The sequence below is a fragment of the Grammomys surdaster genome, unplaced genomic scaffold (genome assembly GCF_004785775.1).
Source record: "Grammomys surdaster isolate TR1022 unplaced genomic scaffold, NIH_TR_1.0 363, whole genome shotgun sequence".
Classification (NCBI taxonomy): Eukaryota; Metazoa; Chordata; class Mammalia; order Rodentia; family Muridae; genus Grammomys; species Grammomys surdaster.
The window spans coordinates 11,094,230-11,112,996 of NW_021604782.1; the positions used below are offsets into that span (position 1 = coordinate 11,094,230).

General features: G+C 45.2%; 1 protein-coding gene across 1 annotated transcript; it reads left to right on the forward strand.

Moving 5' to 3' along the window:
- The first annotated feature begins 5,163 nt into the window (after positions 1–5,163).
- On the forward strand, positions 5,164–11,339 carry Atp6v1g1 (ATPase H+ transporting V1 subunit G1). Its single transcript, XM_028780017.1, has 3 exons — positions 5,164–5,374; positions 9,116–9,216; positions 10,588–11,339. Exons 1-3 carry the CDS (start codon positions 5,293–5,295, stop codon positions 10,759–10,761), a joined length of 357 nt encoding a protein of 118 aa, XP_028635850.1. The 5' UTR covers positions 5,164–5,292; the 3' UTR covers positions 10,762–11,339.
- The last annotated feature ends 7,428 nt before the right edge of the window (positions 11,340–18,767 follow it).

The following is an 18,767-nucleotide window of genomic DNA, read 5'->3' on the forward strand; positions in this document are numbered from 1 at the left end:
CGATTGTGGCAATGCTTGTAAAGAAAAACATTTAATTGGGGCTGGATTACAGTTTCAGGGGTTTAGTCCTTTATCTTCAGGGTGAGATCTTGGGGTACAGAATACAAGCAGCACCAGCCTAACCCCCAGCACCCCATGTTAAAGCACACAAACACATGACTGACTCTATGGGGTCATTTCTGTTCAAATCACCAAATGATGCCAAATGTGGATAGAATATTTCCTCATATTAATCTGCCATTGTTTTGGATGTCACCTGGCGTTCCTGTTTATTATTCAGCATTAAGATCTGTTCCTGGAAGTTAGGGCCTACAGGTGAAAGATTCTGCCCCCAAGAGTCCCACCTCCCCAATCGAGTACCAGTAATTATTGGTTAACCCAGCTCTTCTGACACAGTTGTGAATGGGTTTTCGGTTCAATGTTTCACACAGACCCATGTGGCCAAAACTAGGTCTTGAGATAGCACTACCACATAGTATCTAGAACCTCTGGGTGCAGCGCTTTGTGGAGGTCATTAGGTGAGCATAACTTTTGAGACAGGTCTCACTATGTAGCTCTGGCTAGAATTCTGGGATTCTCTAGGTAGACCAGGCTGGCCTTGAACTCACAGAGACTGCTTGTCACTGATGCCTGGGTGCTGGAATTACTGGAATTAAAGGCCTTTGCTACCATATCTGGTTCCATCCTAATGCGTTTGTAACCTGTATTCAGTAACATTAGACACACTGTTCTTGTAGCATTAACCGCCAATCCTTTTTGTTTCATTTTTATGATTTTAGAGATTGTTTTATTTGCATGCATGAATGTTTTGCCTGTATGTATATACATGGTCTGTATGCATACGTAGTGCCTGAAGAGGCAAGAGGGCATCAGATTCTTTCAAAGTGGAGTTACAGACAATTGTGAACTGCTAAGTGGGTCCCGAGAACTGAACCTGGATTCCCTACAAGGGCATTGTACTAGCTAGTTTTATGTCAACTGGATACACGGTAGAGTCATTAGTCAGCCCACACCATGTTTTGTTTACTTACGGGTCAGTTCTACTCATTGGCTATACAATCAACAATGCTGCTGGTACCTGACCCAAGCCTGGCCTGCTCACCTCTTTAAAGCCAATACTTGGGAAGTGATGGTGGGAAGCAGGTTTATTTAAGGGCTGGCATTCTGGAAGATGGTGAGACTACCATCCATAAAGTTTTATCCTGGAGGGCTCAAGAAAGATGGAGCAGAGGACAATGGACAGGAGGGCCATGTGTTAGTATCGTCTCTGTGTTGTCCAAGGACATGTCTCCTCTTTTCTTTTTCTTTCTCTTTTTTTCCTGGTCAGATCATTCACAGACCTCAACTACCTGGGACTAGTCCTCATGTGTGCCTATATTAAAACCGTCTATGTCAGTTTTCTGCAGGATAAATCTACAGAAATTTACATGCCCCCATATTAGCTGTTACATAGAACTAAAGACCAAGGGGTGCACCATAACCACACATCCTGATCTTATTTTATGGTTCCCAGAAGCTCTGGTTTCTGTAAAGAGTATTTAGCAGTTAATGACCTTGCACTTTAGGTTACAGCTCCCCCTTAGAAGTTAGAATGCTGCCACAGAGAAGAGGAAGTATTTAAGAGTCACGAGTATGGAAAAACATGGTAGGTGTCAGCATGCAACAACTGTGTGACTCACTGAGCTTCCTAGTGTCCCCACGTCTCTCTGCCAAAATCTACAGCAAGATCACCATCATCTGCTGAAATAACATGTCAAGACAGACAGGTTCTCTTCCTATGAGGTATGAGATAACCTTCAGATTAACCTGAAGGAACACTGCATGGTGTGGCTCATGAAGCGCCTGTGGCATGTCCTGAGCTGGCCTCCAGCAATGCGTGTTTTTAGTATATCTATGGCTGGCTTAGGTGAGAGTAGTCTTCCTCTGTCCAGATCCTGGGAATTATTCATTACTTTTCTCAGTGTTGTGACCAAATAGCTGACAAGAAAGAACTCAGGGGGAAGGGAAGATTTATTTCACTTACAAGCAAACGTACATCAAGTAAATAATAAAAATGTATATAATAAATAATTAAAATGTATGTAATAATAAAAATGCTTATGAGTGTTGGGCATGGTGGTGCATGAATTGTGTCCCAGTATTCAGTAGGCAGAGATAGGTGAGTGGATTTCTGTGAGTTTGAGGCCAATCTGGTCTACACAGAGACAATGAGATCCTGTCGAAAATTTTACAATCTCTGTCTGTCTGTCTTTGTCTCTGTCTCTCTGTCCGTGTCTCTGTCTCTCTGTCTGTCTGTGTCTCTGTCTGTCTGTGTCTGTCTGTCTTTGTCTCTGTCTCTGTCTCTCTGTCTGTGTCTCTGTCTCTCTGTCTGTCTGTGTCTCTGTCTGTCTGTCTGTCTGTCTGTCTGTCTGTCTCTCTCACTCTCACTCTCTCTCATGTGTTCATATGTGGGTATGCACAAGCCACAGCATGTGTGTGGAGGTCAGGGGACAACTTTGGGAGTATGTTCTCTGCTTCCACCACTGAGGGCCTGGGGATGAAACTCAGTTCTCAGGCTTGTCCATGTTCTTGCTGCGTCATCTCACTGGGACATGACTGAATACTTTTCTATGGTACAATAAGCCACATTTATTTATCCACTTGTTTGTAAGTGGGAATTTGTATCATTTTTTCTCAATCATCTCTTTTAGTTTTTCTCCCACCTCTACAGTGCATATTGCTCTCTGTTGATTGTCTGAGTATATTGTGTTTTCCGGGAATACAAACATTGGTCAATCTTCCCAAGAAAGTATTCATTTCCTGGTTATTATGCTGTTTCTAACCTGAATCAAGTGGAAAAGCTTTGAATCATCAAACTGCTCTCATCCTCCAGTGCAGAGAAATTTCTAGAAAAAAAAAATCTTGGCCTTACTTTATGTTCTCAGAATTTCATAGACTTTAAGAGGTCATCTAAATTCTTTCCGAAGCTCACAGGAATTCTGCAGAAGAGCGCAGCTGGCTACAGATGTCAATCTGCAGCTTGACAAGAGGCAGGTGTCCCATTTGGCAGCCAACAGGAATGTAACTGTGGACAAACTCCTTAACCTGCTGAGCTTTCATTTGGACATTATCAAATGAGACTCTTATTTCATAGCACTTCCGAACTTGCTGGCAGGAGTCATTCCTGAGCACAGCATGGTGAAAATGCAAGCCCCACTTCCTATCTTGCCAGTCCTATCCCCTAGGAACAGAAGCAAGGCCTAGCACATGGTAGTGGTGACCTCCAAAGAAACTACATCAGTGTGGAAGGTACTGAAGACTGACAGAGTGGGGGTTCATGACTGAAGAGAAACACGATTTTTCAGATGTAGTGTTAAAATCATCTTGGCCTATCTTTAGCTTCCTTTGCGACCCATTTACCTCCACATCTGCCCTGACAGCTCTGGGACCACTAGATGGAATGTTCAGAATGGACTGGTAACTTAACAGGCTACTGGCTTCCTCCAACCCTAATACTAAGGGTATTAGAAAACAGCATGCTAAACCCATTGAGGAGGTTTTCCAATACTGCCATTAGCTGTCTACCTGTTGTATACACCCATGGATGAGGTAAATACATTGAGTATATGAATTAGGTGAAAGTATTTACAATCTTGTTTTGTTCTTTGGCCATACATGTAACCTCTTCCTCAGTGGGGCATGCTGTTCAGGGGAATCTAAATCTGTCCTTCCTGGACCATGATCATATTGGCCTAAAAATATTGGGCTCTCTTGTATTCTCTTTGGAACAGGAGCTATGTTTTCTGTCTACAGTAGATGAGGGTTATAAACAGCCCCGTGATGCTGACAAAGCCCTAGAATCTCATTTTAGATCTCTCCCTTGGGAGAGCCTTCACATCCATTCTCTCTTCATGACGGTTCACACTGTTTTATCTTCATTAACAGGCATGTCTTTAAACACTTTGCAAATTTCCTTCATTTATTATGCTATAATTATTTGTTTAAATTAATATCTTAATTTAAAAAAATTGTATGGGTGGGTGGTGGTAAAGCATATGTCACTGTGTGTTTGTGGAGGTCAGAAGATAGTTTGCAGAAATTGTTTCTCTCCTTCTTTCACATGGGTCCCTGGAATAGAACTCACATGGTTAGGGTTTGAGGTAAATATCTGTACCCTGAGCTATCACTCTGTCTCCTTAATCTGTCTTCAGGATCAAGGGAGGTATGCATGCCCATTGTGATCTCAGCGACACTTATGGAAACAGCACTATTTATTCCTGAGCTTGGTTCAGAAAGGGATGGAGAATGAGGCCCTACAATGCTTGAGGGTCTAGGTTTCATCCCTTCCACCAAGGCAACTGGCCCACAAGTCACAGGGAGTAGAGGTGACTTGATGCTGAGTCCCCGTGTGAGTGTGCCTGAGTATTTGCTACTGTCTGAACCTAGGGTTTCAGACTTCTCTCCATAACTGGCCAGAGCTTCCTAAACTTCTCTTTGATATCATTTTTCTTCTCTCTCTTCTCTCTCTCTCCCTTTTTTTTGGGGGGGGGTTCGAGATAAGGTTTCTCTGGGTAGCTCTGGCTGTCCTGGAACTCACTCTGTAAATCAGGCCTGCCTCGAATCAGAACCTCTGCCTCCCTAGTGCTGGGATTAAAAGCATGTGCCATGCCTTTACTATCTGCTTTCCTCCCCTTCCCCCCAAACACAGTCTCACTAAGTAATCTAGCCAGGCCTTGAACTCAATCACTCAATCCTCTTGCCACAGCATCTTGATATGGGTGTGCTGGGTTTGCGGCCTGTATCACTTTGCACAGCACTGCTTCCTGATAGGGTCTAAATTCCAAGGAAAGTTCCAGAAAGGTAGGAAGTTTAGCTCGGTAAAGAGTGGGGGTAAATAATCAGGTTTGGGTCCTTGTTTCTGGACTTCAATATGGGCACACTATTAATTACGGGAAGAGGGAAATAACTACGTGGCAGGACTGCCACAGGGATAATATCAGCTAAAAAGCAGCCATTGACACATGCAAAAGTAAAAGCAGGAACAGCCATCCCTCAATGCGCAGGCGTAGACGAACAGCTTGGCCCTTCCCTCCTCGCTCGCCCCGCCCTGTCTCACCCCGCCCCGCCTCGTCTCGCTCCGCCCCATTTCCTAGGAGTCGCGGGCCTCAAAAGCAGTCAGCTGAGACGCCGGGGCGGGGCTCCTGCGCGCTGCGCAGGCGCAGGTTCTGGGTGATGGGTCAGGTGACCCGAGGGGCTTCTGAGTGTTTGAGCCGTTGACTTAGGCCGTTGTTTCGGCCCAGAGTCCCCGCAGCAATGGCGAGTCAGTCGCAGGGCATCCAGCAGCTACTGCAGGCCGAGAAGCGGGCGGCAGAGAAGGTGTCCGAGGCCCGCAAGCGTGAGCTCCGGGACGGGGCGGGATGCTTGGCGGGGAACGGCGGCTAGGCCGCGGGCGGAGGCCGGGGGACAGTGTCGGGGCTAGAAGCTGTCCGGGCGGTGCTTGGAAGCCGCGAGGCGGGACCACAGGTTGCCTGTGGAGACAGTAGTGGGTTCGTTCTCTTCTCGCTGTGCAGGGCCTGATGTGGGCCACTCCACAGAAACTCTGCTCCCACCTGATCCCTTCCTTCCGGCTGCGGCCCACCCACGGGAGCCACCTCCACGGCGGTCGAGTCTGCGAACCTAAGTTATCCTGGCCACCTCTCCTCGTTTGTCACTTTAAGCCTTTCGCCTAGCCTCTCTAACCTGATCCCCGTCCATCTTTTCCTTCAGCACCATAGTTGAACTACTTGAGTTCATGTGGCTACCTAACTCCATCATTCCTCCCCCCCCCCCGCCTCACCCCGAGAATGTACTAGAGAAGTGCCCAGTTCATCGTCATCACAGGGTATTTCATGTTTGAGCGGAGGCACACATACCAGTTAGGATGTGTGTAGCAGTGAAAGGCCAAGGTGGAGAGGGACAAGGTAGCCAGAAAAGTCAGTTTACCACATGTGTCTAACTTGGGACCAAGGAGTGGAAGAAGCCAGTAATATTCTATAACTCATTTTTTTCCTCACTGCAATCACCTGCTTGAAATGGGAATATAACTTCGCTCACACCTTTCCTTCCACTCGTCACTCCTAGTCCCTGCAGAATGGAGCTGGTGTTTCATAATGGCTTAAAGGAAGGGCTTTCAACAATCAGGCTTCTGTGTTCTTTGCTAAGAATGTCCCTGTGAGATACTCTCTTCCAGCTGTACTGCGTCACCATGAATCCTAAAAGCAGCTTCATTTATGTCCCTCCAAGTGTTTGCACATCGTCTGCTCTTAGAGTTTTGAATCTCAGAACATAGGTAGCAGCTTCTCGTTCAGGCTCCTTCCCTCACTAATGCTTGCTTTTGACATCGCGTTATAGTAAACTGTTGGTTTATATGGCCCTGCCACTAGAATAAGCTTTCTGGAAACTGGAAACTGTGTCTCAGGAACTTTATGAATCCAGTTTTCCAAGGTAAGCAGACACTGTATGTAGTCCTATTTTTGCAAGAGGGAAAAAATGCACCTCAGAAGATGGTTTGGCTAGACTCTGGGTTGAGAGGCCTTTCTCACGCATGGAATTTTTCTTAGTATAAAACTCGTAGTCCACATATCTTACGCACTGAGGCCAGGCCGAGATCTCTCAGAGATCTCTGCCTGCCCCTGCTTCCCAGTGCTGGCCTGAAAGGCATGTGCCACCATGCTTACCCCTAAGTAGACTTGAAGTGTGGCTCTGGTAGAGTTAGGTGGTTCTTTATTTCCTAGGAGACATTTTCTGTGTCAGTGCTGGGCTGGCGAGAAGCCTTTTCTTCTCAGGTGGCTAGAAAGCCCTGTGTTGCCATGGTCTTGATCCAGAATTTCCAGACTGACTTGTCAGTTTGTCCAGTGATGACTCAGCAGAAGAGCAGGTGTGTGTGTTGGAACTTCTGTGAGCCTGTTTGGAGGAAGTGCAAAAACAAGTACTTGGACTGTGGTGGGAATTACCAAGTTCCTGGGAGATTTTACTCCTTACTTGGCTGCAAGATCTGCTGAAGGAGTTTGTTTTAGAGGGGTTAGCTTACAGCTAACTCACATCTTAATATTTTCAGTGGTTGGGGAGAGAGGCATTGAAAAGAGCTAAAATATGAGAACTATCCTCTTTTTTTTTTTTTTTATTTGGTTCGTTTGTTTGTTTTTTTTCGAGACAGGGTTTCTCTGTGTAGTCCTGGCTGTCCTGGAACTCACTCTGTAGACCAGGCTGGCCTCGAACTCAGAAATCTGCCTGCCTCTGCCTCCCAAGTTCTGGGATTAAAGGCGTGTGCCACCACTGCCCGGCGAGAACTATCCTCTTGATCTGTAATCACACTTGACTTGCTCAGTTAAGAGCTGGGAAGGAAAAGCAGTAATCTCAGCATTGTGAGGCAGATGCAGGTGGATCACTGAGTTCAAAGCCACCCTGGTCTACAGAAGGAGTTCCAGGACAGCCAGAGAAATCTTGTCTCTAGAAACCTGGAAAAAACACACATATACACTGAGACTAGGAAGGGACAATGTATATTGTAAAATAATCATGCCTGAGTTTCTCATGAAATCGTTACTTTGGGACATTTCGTTTGAAACAAGACCCCAGCTCCTATTTGTAAGGTCTCAGAAACCTTAAAAAAAATTAGTGCTGGGAGCGATTATACATAACTCCAAGGGAAACTGATCCCAAACAGTGGGATCCTGGGTTTAGGACCAGCACAGGCTGTGTAAAACCCAAAAGGGAGGAGGACAAAATACCTGGGGACTAGATGTATTGTTGAGTGGTGGAGTGCTCGCCTAGTGTGAGTACTTTCTAGCACTAGAGGAGGTGTATTTATGTTTGTGTGATCTACTGGTCCAGTAGTATTGATTTTCAGAAAAGTGTGTCAAAACGGCTGTGAGGATGTTTACCAAAAGGCATTGGTGGTCTTGTCTTAGGGACTGATTCTGGGATTGTGAAATTACCTTGAAGTTCCTGAATAGTGGTTGGACTGTGGATGTCTTTGATAGATAGGTTTGGAAAAGGTCTTTGGCTTTAAATGTAGCTCATGTAGCTGATAGGAGGAGGACTATCTGTGAATGATTGGGCCTAGCACAGGAGGAGTGAGCTGAAATAACCACTGTGTTTAAGTTAAGGAAATAATCCTTGGGGTGTGTTAAGGAGAGACTGTTTCAGAGTTGCCAGATGGCGCTGATGACATAGAGTCATTACAGGTGCAGAATTCTAGAACTCTGTTGGTGAAACTGGGCTTAATCCCAGCACTTGGGAGACAGGCAGGCAGATCTCTGTGAGTTTCAGGCCTATTTGGTCTATGTATAGTGAATTTCAGGACATCTAAGGCTACATAGAGAGACCCTGTCTCAATTTGGTTTTGTTTCTTTTTTTTTTTTTTTCTTTTTTTCTTTTTTTTTTGTGAGCAGAAAAGACTGTTGGCTGGACTTGTGGTCTGACAACCTGGAGATTTTGCCAACCTGTGTTAAACTGGCTATCTTCCAGAGACCAGATCCCTGTTTCTCCTCCCCTCCCAGCTGCGTGTGCTCTGGCACCAAATTTATCATTCTCCCCTGTTGTGGCTTTGCCTCTGCTACAGCCCTGGTGCCCAGTTTGCAGGATTATGTCATCTCTTTCCTTGGCTACATTTTAGGTGCTATCCTTTGAGTACGTTAGTTCTCAGCAGACTCTAAAGAGACCTCGCAGCAACACAGCTAACTGGTCACTATTTAGGGTGAAGGGCTCCCCAGATGACTGTCACCTATCTTATGTTAACAGGTCTTTAACGTTATATTAATGAGTTTGAGACTACACTGTGATATTCCACAGTATTTTCTTTGTTTGTTTTCCCAGGTTCCCTTTTGTGTGCCCGTGTGTGTCCTTGTGTGCACTTCTGGACATTGGACTGAGGGCCTCATACACTGCTCACAGCTCTAAGACATTCCTGTTTTGTTCCCATTTAAAGACTGGAGGCAGAACCTACATTGTTGTTTAGATTTTCATTCCCTCTTTCCGTTGTACTTCTCTGGTGTTTAAATTATTTTCTTCCTTGACTGCTACAATTCATTATCAGCATCTATTTGCTGTTCTACCTTGAGACACTTCTTGATATCTTTCTATTCTTTGAAAACAGGAAAGAACAGGAGGCTGAAGCAGGCCAAAGAAGAAGCCCAGGCTGAAATTGAACAGTACCGCCTGCAGAGGGAGAAGGAGTTCAAGGCCAAGGAAGCTGCGGTGGGCCTCACTTTGTTCGTCTTCACTATTGCCTTGGTTTCTTGTGCAGATCTGAAAAGAGCCCACACAGCATAGAGCTGCTAGTGCAGTTTTGAGGCTTTGGGGGTTTGTTTCTGATGGTTCTGGGAAGTGAATCTTTGGCCTTTGCATGCTAAAGGTTCTCTACTACTTAGTCCCTAGCCCCACCCTGTCGTCCCTGTTTATTGTAGGGTTTGTCTCTTGGGATAATCACTTTATTTACTATTATATAAAATTCTAATTTTCATTTATTTGTTTAGCATTTTTGAAAGCATTTGACATATGCCAAGTACCATGTTAGATGCTGGCAGATCAATCAGGAATGGCAGTTTTGGTCCCTGCCTTCATAGAGTTTAGCTTACAATAAGCCCTATAGACCTATAGCTGTGAACACTGCTCTGACAATCTACAGGTGATAAAATTGGACCTGCCCCTCAGTATAGTAAAGAGATCTATCACTATAGTCGACAGCTGTGATACATAAAGTGATGGACAGAGACCGATCTTGGTGGGGGAAAAAGGATGCAGAGGAACTTGTAGAAGCGGGAAGGGGGAGCAGAGCTGTGTGGTGTCTCATACAGTTAACAGTGGTTCACAGTTTATTTACCTAGTTGAAAATCCAAGTGAAAGATTTGAGATTGCCCTCATCTAGGTGTTAAGGGCATTGGATCCCTTGGAGCATGAGGTATTAATGGTTGAGAGCCACCATATTGGTGCTGGGAACCAAACCTCTGCAAGAGCAGCAAGTACTTTTAACTGCTGAGCAGTCTTTCCAGTGACCATCTTTGCAGTTTTAAAGCCACATCAAAAATAACATAAATGCTAACATCAGTGATACTGTTGTATTATTTGCCTATAAACTGCATATTTTACAGCATATTGCTGAACTATATTCTCTTGTATAGATGCATCGTAATTCAAAACCACTTTCAGTTGTCAGATTGTATGTGTGCATACACATGCAGTTGCTGGTAGTGTTGCTACCAGGGACTGAATTAAGTCAATCATTGCCTTCTTTGTTTTCTATTTTTCTTCTTGTGCTCAAGCAGTTTGCTCTTACTTCAGGTAGCTGGGATTACAAGTGTACACCAGTGTGGGTGGTGCCGTAGTTGTTGAATCTTTAGGTTGGTTCCAGCCTTCACTCAGGACTGTGTACTGTGACAGTAGTGAATGCTGGTGGAGTGTGCCTGCTTCGTCACACTGCTTTTCTTAGATTACTATGCCTGCCACAGATGGGTTGCATTCTCTTATTAAGGAGCTGGGGCTTTTCTATAGGCCAGCAGGTTGCTTGTTAAATGACTTACCTGGAGAATCTTCCTGATTTCTCCTTGTATCCTGTCTCCTCCCCTGCAGGCACTGGGGTCGCATGGCAGCTGTAGCAGTGAGGTGGAGAAGGAGACCCAGGAGAAGATGACTATCCTCCAGAACTACTTCGAGCAGAACAGGGATGAAGTCCTGGATAACCTCTTGGCCTTTGTGTGTGACATCCGGCCAGAAATCCATGAAAACTACCGCATAAACGGATAGGAGGCAGAAGCGCCTGTCTGTGGGTTGGCATGAGATCTGCCCCCATAGAACAGGAAACCTCCACAGAGCTTGAGTTCTGTTCTGGAAGGCATTAAATTATTTCTCTATGCTGTTGTAGGACCCTTCACTTTTTGAGAGTATCAAATCTAGCTTTTTGTACAGACTTATTTCATACCTGAAGTTTCATCTTCTTACCTTGTGTGTCTTTAAGGAATATATCTCACCTCTTTTTCTGTGTGTTTGTGCAAGTAATGGGTATCAATATTGACTTTTCTTTTATTAGTCTACTAGGAAAAAAAATTCTTTGAAGAAAGAAAGGGATTAAATCGTTCCCTTCTACTTTCTTAAAGGTCAGGGGCGTTATCTATGAAAAAGTAGTAAATAGCTATTTGTAACTCCTATGAAGAAGCAGCCAGCCTTATAGTACTCTATCCTGGATAATTTAGGACAGTGAATATGCTTGTTCAGGCTGCTGTTAGTGTATCTTAACCCAAATCACTAGATGCTAGGACTCAACTTGTTACATGTTATTTGGTGTGCTTGTAATCATTTAAAGTAAAACTTTGTCTTGCCTTTCACCCTCCTGGCCTCTCTTTTTGATAATACAAAGTGTATCTTGACCCAGATGTTGAGCAGAATTTCATCTAGGAGTCAGTAGGTGTTGGATGCAAACACATACCTTATTAGTAAATACTCAAGGTGTTCATTTTATTGGGAATGAAATTGTTTGTGATTTCACCCCCTGGTTTAGACAGCAACAAGCAACTAAAGAGCCTGTAGTCTGTTTTTGGTCTAAAGCAGTGGTTCTCAACCTGTGGGTCATGATCCTTTTGGAGGTCACATATTAGATATTCTACATAACAGTTATTTACAGTTCTTGACAGTAGCCAACTTAGACTTATGAAGTAGCATAGCAGTGAAGTAATTTTATGGTTGGGTGGGGGTTGCTAGAACATGAGAAACTGTACTAAAGGGTTGCAGCATTAGGAATGTTGAGAGCCACTGGCCTTAAGGAACCAGTGTCAGGCAGCCTTGGGCAAATGAACATGCTTCTCTGATGAGCAAAATCAGTGATTTGTAACTTACTGGCTCCTAAGTGTGAGATACCTGTGGCTCTCTGCAGGCTAACAGGCCTTCTTTGGTTGCAGAGTAGTTTGTAGTGGATAGAAACAGAAGAACATTAGAGATGCTCCTTTTCCTGCAGTTTGAGATAGTAGGCACATTATTTTCTGTGTCTTACAGCATTTGTTTTTAGGCCACTCTGGTATCTGGTCACTATTATGTTCCTGTGTCTTTTTTTTTTTTTTTTTAAATATTTGAAGCCCTCAAAGGTTTACTGCCTCAGCCTTCCATTGTCCTGTTAAAACACCATGCTGGAGCTGCTCATTGGGCTCAGCTATGCAGGTGGAGAGAGGCAGGATGCTGCTTGACCAGGGTCGCAGTCCCTTGCTGGCACCACTTTATCTTGGCGCTTCTCACAGTGCATGCTGCTTGGTTCTCTGTCCAAGGTTTGGTACTTGGTCCTCTACATTTCTTTAGTGGGATCACTACCATATCCTAGCACCACCATCCTCAATAGAGACCCTCATTTAACTTCTCCAGCCTATCTCTTCCAAATAGTCATGAAGTTGATTGGCCTTTTGTTCTGTCTATATAGCCATGATGTTTTTCTTCCTTAATGTGTTCAAACGTACCATTTTATTTAAGATTTCAGTCTCTGTACAGCTAAGTGTAAGGCTTCTAGCCATCACCTGTTGTCACCTGTTGCTTCTCTGAAAATGGAGAAGCAAGAAGCACCACTGGTACTCACTGGTTTAGACCTGTGTGCCATGGTACTGGGAATCACTAGGCAAACACTCACTGTTCTACATCCTCAGCTTTGGTTTTGTTGTCAGACAACATCTCCCTGTGTACCCTTGGATGGCTTAGAACTCACTATGTAGAGACCATGCTGGCCTCAAACTCATAGCCTCTTGCCTCTGCCATCCTAGTGCTGGGATTAAAGACGTGCCATCGCTGTAAACTGAGTCTTCATATTCTTAACCTTGCTGCCCAGTTTGTTTATCCTGTATTAGAATTAATGGTCAGTTGATAGGCAAAGGTGAGTAAGAGCAGGCGAGGACTTGGTGATTTTTTGGGGAGAGGAACTTAAGTGCTATGAAGCATGGCCATGGAGAGAGATGATGGATGTTTAATGGTGTAGGTGGTTCAAGGGTGTTTATGGCCTGTTCAGATGCTGGTGAGGAAGGAAATAAAGCAAGGTGAGACATGACATTCTGGGAGGAGTGATACGGGCTTTGGCGGTCTTGTCACTGGGAGTGCCATTTCCTCTAGGCTGAAATCCTGATTGATGTTCCCAGGTAATTTGTAGGGGTTCACATTCCTCAGGGTGGGGCCATAAGTGAGCTTGCTTGAAAGCTCTAGGGTTTCAGTTGTGGTATACTGAGAAATTTAACATCTGAAAGGCTGGTCAGCCATCAAGAGACCCATGAGTGTGTGGGCTATGGTGCAGAGTGAACCCAAGATGCACACAGCTGAGCACTGTGTGGGATTTGTCCCCATTTGAGCATAAAAGGAAATGAAATACGGGTGTATATGTATAGATAGATGCACATACGTATAATGTGTGTGTAAATCTGGAAAAAAACAATGAATTTTGGAGAGAGAGCTGGTCTGGGCTTCAAAGGGAGGAGGTTTGGTGTAATAGTATTCATTACAAGGGTGTTTAGCAGTGTCTTGCTCTTCATTAGGAAGACCTCAGTAGTGACAACCAAAAATGTCACTGGACATTGTCATAGCTCCTGGGTGCCAGAAGTATCCCCAAATCAGAACTGCTGTTCTACAGTAACAAGAAAAGATGTATTAAAAATACATCAAAGCACTGCATATGGTGCCTGGAACATTCTAGGTGCTCAGCAAATGTTTCCTGTTTCTGAAATACAACAAAGACCTACTTCTTAAAAATTTGATACAAGTTGGGTTTCTTTAGGGCAGCTGTAGGACATGTGGTGAGTGGGTGATGAGGCTCATTCTTACCTCAGCACAGTCTGCACTATTGCAGAGGTAGGAAGAGAAAGGTAAAATACGAGCCAGTTCGTTCGAGCTTCAGTCCTCAGATGACACCTGATCACTTGCCTCCCTTTGATTCAACAAGTCTGCAAGGGGTCTGAGGAATTCGGGATCTGTGGACAGTGAAGAAATGTTTCTGCTATGGTTAATTTAGGAGCTTTCTACATGGTAGCAGTGCATTAAGAATGTTTGTATTTATATTAATTTACTATTGAATTTTTTTTTCTTTTCCAAAAATCAATGTTGGAAACAGCTTTGGTTCTCTGGAAGAGCAGCAGCTAGTGCACTTAACTGTTGAGCCATCTTTCCAGCCCCTCACCAATGTACCCCTTGGGAACTTTTATCAGATTTGAGGTATGGAGACTGAGGAACCAGGCAAGGGTGTGTGTGGTAGAGGCAAGATTCTTCAGTGCCATTAAGTATTTATGCCTTTAACTCTTGTGTAGTCTTTGCCGAGCTTTCTGTATCTCTTTGTATCTTTTCTATGTACCCCTTCCCCCAAAAGTGATGCTCGTCAGTTCCTCTGGGTAACTGTGCCCACAGTTTCCTGCAAACTATTTCCCAATCACGTGTTGCAAACATGAGAACATCCGTTGATGTCCTATCTTAGCCTTAAGCCTCTCTGATGGAAGGCCTAACATAGCTTACAGTAAAGTTGTGTAACAGTAATCTTGATAGTTCCTTGAATGGCTACTATCACTTTGGATTGGTGATAACTCAAGAGAGACGAAGTAATTTACACTCCACACATCCTAATCTCTGCAGGCAACTAGTCTGGAGGCTCATTTTGCTTTGAGGCCTTTAGATTCTACAGGCTAGAAATGTGATCCCATCTCCATGCACGAGAAAACCCAGGCCTAGAACCCTGAACCTAGGCTTCAGGATGTCACAAGTCATGGAACAAGAAAGGGACAGAGTCAGTTTAGAGCAGTGTGTTGCAAGCCAGAAGCTCCCAAGTCAGGCTTGTTTTGTATACTCTTGTCTCCATTCATCTGCCCCTAGACCAGGGAAACAAAGCCTTCAGCAAATGTTCTGAATTTCTGGGCACATTGAACCTGTTGCCGCTCAAGATGATTGATGGCACCAAAAACCAACTGAATCTGTCCTTCCACAAGTTGCAGTTTTCATGAGTCCTACATCATTTCCACCCCCTTTCCTTTAGGAACAATGTGGCAGATGCCAAGGTATTTCTTTTCCCTGTCAGATTGCCTCCTATCACTTCAATGGCTCTGAAGTTACTGTAAAAGCTTGTGTATCACCAGGTAGTTATTCTAGCTTTGTGCTTTGTTCTTTGTCTCCTGCCTGTGCAAACAGGCAGGCTGGGCACACTGTCTTTATGAAAAGATTTGGCTAGTGTTTTATGGGGAAGATGCTGGTCAGAATATTGTATCAACATTTGCTTTTCTGTCTCTTAATGTCAAATGATTCTGGCTAGCTTCTGCATCAGGTGTGAACTTTAAGGATGTTTACTTTGTTGAGAGGAATGATTGACAGAGGCTGCCCACCTTCAACTTTTTCTACTTGGAAATAACAGAAAAGTGGCAGCATTCTAGCCCAGATGGCAGCAGCTGCAGATAAGACCAGAAGAGAAGCTGGGCTGGTAGTCCAGTGTCCACAAAGGGACCGTGTCTTAGGCTTTTATTGCTGTGACGAGAGATCATGACTGTCTTAGTTAGGGTTTTACTGCTGTGAACAGACACCATGACTAAGGCAACTCTTAGACAACATTTAATTGGGGCTGGCTTACAGGTTCAGAGGTTCAGTTGATTATCATCAAGGTGGGAGCATGCCAGCATCCAGGCAGGCATGGTATAGGAGGAGCTGAGAGTTCTATCTCTTGTTCCAAAGTCAAACAGGAGAAGACTGACTTCCAGGCAGCTAGGAAGAGGGTCTGAAAGCCCATGCCCACAATGACACACCTCCAAGACCACACCTCCAAATAGTGCCACTCCCTGGGCCAAACATACTGAAACCACTACAGTGACCAAGGCAACTTTTATAAAGGAAAACATTTAATTGGGGCTGGCTTACAGTTTGAGAGGTTTAGTCCATTATTGTCATGGTGGGAAATAGCAGCCTACAGGGAGAAGGAGCTGAAAGTTCATTATCTTGATCCTCTGGCAGCAGGGAGAGACTGTCACATTGTTTGGGCATAGGAGACCTTCCTCAAGGCCACACCTACTTTAACAATGCCACATCTCAAAATAGTGCCACTGTCTCGGGCCCAAGCATAGTTCGTGTATTAATGCATTGATACTAATTTACGGTGTTGATAAACATATTGTCTGTCTCCATGTCTGCAGTAGTTTTACTTAGATTGTATAAGGAGACAGGCTTAGAGGGATTAAGTTCAGTTATTCAAGAACAGATCATTAGTGGCAAAAGTTGCATTTGAATTTGTGACTCTTGGACTTCTAGCTGGAGCTGCTGTGTGATCTAGTCAGTTTGTTCAGCCCATGGCAAGAAAGCTAGAAAGTCAGTGAATGGAATTGGCAGGCCAGTTAGCTTTTCAGGTGCTCTCTGAAGCTCCCTCCAATCCCATCTGCTACTGCGTTGCCAGGTCTGTCCGTTCTGGGGAGAAGCTCATTCTTTTACTTCATCCACGTATTAAGATGTGTTTAACAAAAGGCTGTGGGTTGGGCACTGGGTCACTATGAGCACTGGCAATAATGGCCCTAGGACTCGAAGTTTTGTGCTCTCAAGGAAAGAATGAGGCAATGGTCATAACAGGGGTAACTGTAGGTTGAAGGAGAACCAGAGAGAAGGAGGATAGCCCTTAGCCTAGGGCAGGACAGGGCTCTCAGAAGTAGGACCCTGTCACCCAAGCCCCAAGAATGGGCTGGTCAGGTGATGAGGATGAGTTTGGCCCTAATCTTCTAGATGGAGAGAGAAGACCTGAGGCAAGCACTGAGACCTGGAAGTGAAAGAGTGGCGTGCAGGCAGAAGTGAGAGGCGCTCTATTTATGGAGCTTGGGGTTTGGGGAGAGGGCAGTGATTCTTCGGGTTAGGCTGCAGGTGGTGCCCATCGAAATCACCACAAACGCCTGAGACTCCATCAAACAGTCACTACTAAAGTCAGCTCTGCAGTATGTTTTCCTGGATTGTAATGTCCTTGCATTTCATGGTCCTTACCCCTTGCATGAGGATCTCTGCCCTGCCCCAGGGCTTCAGGTATGCAGACACTTGTGTTGCTGCAAGGGTGCATGCACCTTGCTTGTCAGAACACTGTAAGCACTCAACATTTGATCCTTGCCGTCTCCCACATCAGCAGGTGTCACTTGACTTTTCCTGAATGAGTGGACAGAGTTGTCCAAGCACACAGGCTGCTACATAGTGCACCAATGCAGCTCTGCCCGCAGCTTCCCAAGTCCCGTTTGTGTGCCTGTAGGAGGCTGATGGGTCAACATAAAACTGTGCTGGGGGCTGGAGAGATGGCTCAATGGTTAAGAGCACTGACTGCTCTTCCAGAGGTCCTGAGTTCAATTCCCAGCAACCACATGGTGGCTCACAACCATCTGATGACCTTTTCTGGTGTGTCTGAAGACAGCTACAGTGTACTAATACAAATAAGTAAATCTTTAAAAAACGAAACAAAACTGTGCTGGAGGGTGGAGAGTGAAGGCAGCCTGGTGGAAAGGCAGAAGGGCATCTCTGTTGTCATGGAGGAGGGTTGCTTCAGAGGCAGGGTTGGGGGTGGTGTGGTGCAGGGGGCGGGGCTTAGGCCATAGCCTGTTGCTGTTTTCTTTTCAATAGCCTGCCAGCGTTTAGAAGTCTTTCGTTCTCAGGCCTCTAAATTACTGTTAGCAAGTTGATCACACTACATAGGAAGCTTCTACTGAACTGTACTCAACTGCCCAGGGCAATGCTGGCTGAGCAGGTACTCAGGGCTGATTCACTCACAGATAACTTCATTTTCAGTAGCCTGCCACCTTGATCTTCACTTGTCCCTGTGGGCACCTGCATGGAACATGCTAATTGGGGTTTCAAGTCATTCTTGCTGCCTGGAAATATCCTGCAGGCATATGTAAGTCCTGTGGTCTGGAAGTCCTTAAAAGTTTGATATAACTGTTGAAAAAAAGGAAATGTCTATGTCTTTCTCTGTGTGGAAGACCACTTGTAAGGACAAGGGCAGTGGCATGTACTGTCTGAGTCCTTCCTGCAAGCAAGGGTGGGAGCCACCTATGCATTCATCCGATCCCCTTAAAAAGAAACGAGGTTGTTGGTGCGCCAACTAAGTACCTAGGGTCTTTGTTGAAAGATAATGTTTGGTGGCTAATAGAATAGAATGTGCTCCTTTTATATAAACACATACTCCAAAGAAAAGTACATGTGGTTAGCCAGGTCTGCTGGTGTCAGGACAACCCACCGAGGTGAACCCAAGACTAGTGATTCACCTGGAAAAAGAAGCAGGCCATCACAGATCCTCTTAAATCTCAAGGAGTGGGGTGAGCAAGTGTGGGTTTGAACACCTCACACAATATTTCGTAAAAATTTCACACAATTTCACGGCACAGTCATAACTAATGATTTTTAAAGAAAACTCAGATACAAAGTTTAATTTGCCAGCCAATTAAGAAGTGGAGACTACACCGACGCCTTCAATACTGAACACCATTTTTCATTAAAAACAAGCCTGAAAACAAACTTCTGGTCCCGAGTGTGCCTCATGCATCAGATCCCATGACTCTGTCACTCGGGACAGGCCTCCCCGCCCCGCTTCTTCACTGCGGGGACCAGCCCAGATCTCATGCACGTGGCGGGCGCAGGGCCCCTACCGGCGCCCTGGGGGAGCCTGGCTGATGAAACGCTCCGGGCTCGGCCCGAGAGACGCGCCCGCCGCAGGGCAACTCGACGGAGGAGACGGGCTGGGACGGCGCACCCTAAAAGGACGAGCGGGGGGCGGCGTGGGCGGCGGCGCCCGGACGCCGCGGCGCAGA

Bases quoted from the DNA above. Each gene is read 5' to 3' on its own strand.
- Atp6v1g1 (XM_028780017.1), top strand. From the start codon at position 5,293: ATGGCGAGTCAGTCGCAGGGCATCCAGCAGCTACTGCAGGCCGAGAAG. The intron at 5,375-9,115 runs GTGAGCTCCGGG...CTTTGAAAACAG, and splicing joins GGTGTCCGAGGCCCGCAAGC to GAAAGAACAGGAGGCTGAAG. The intron at 9,217-10,587 runs GTGGGCCTCACT...CCTCCCCTGCAG, and splicing joins TCAAGGCCAAGGAAGCTGCG to GCACTGGGGTCGCATGGCAG.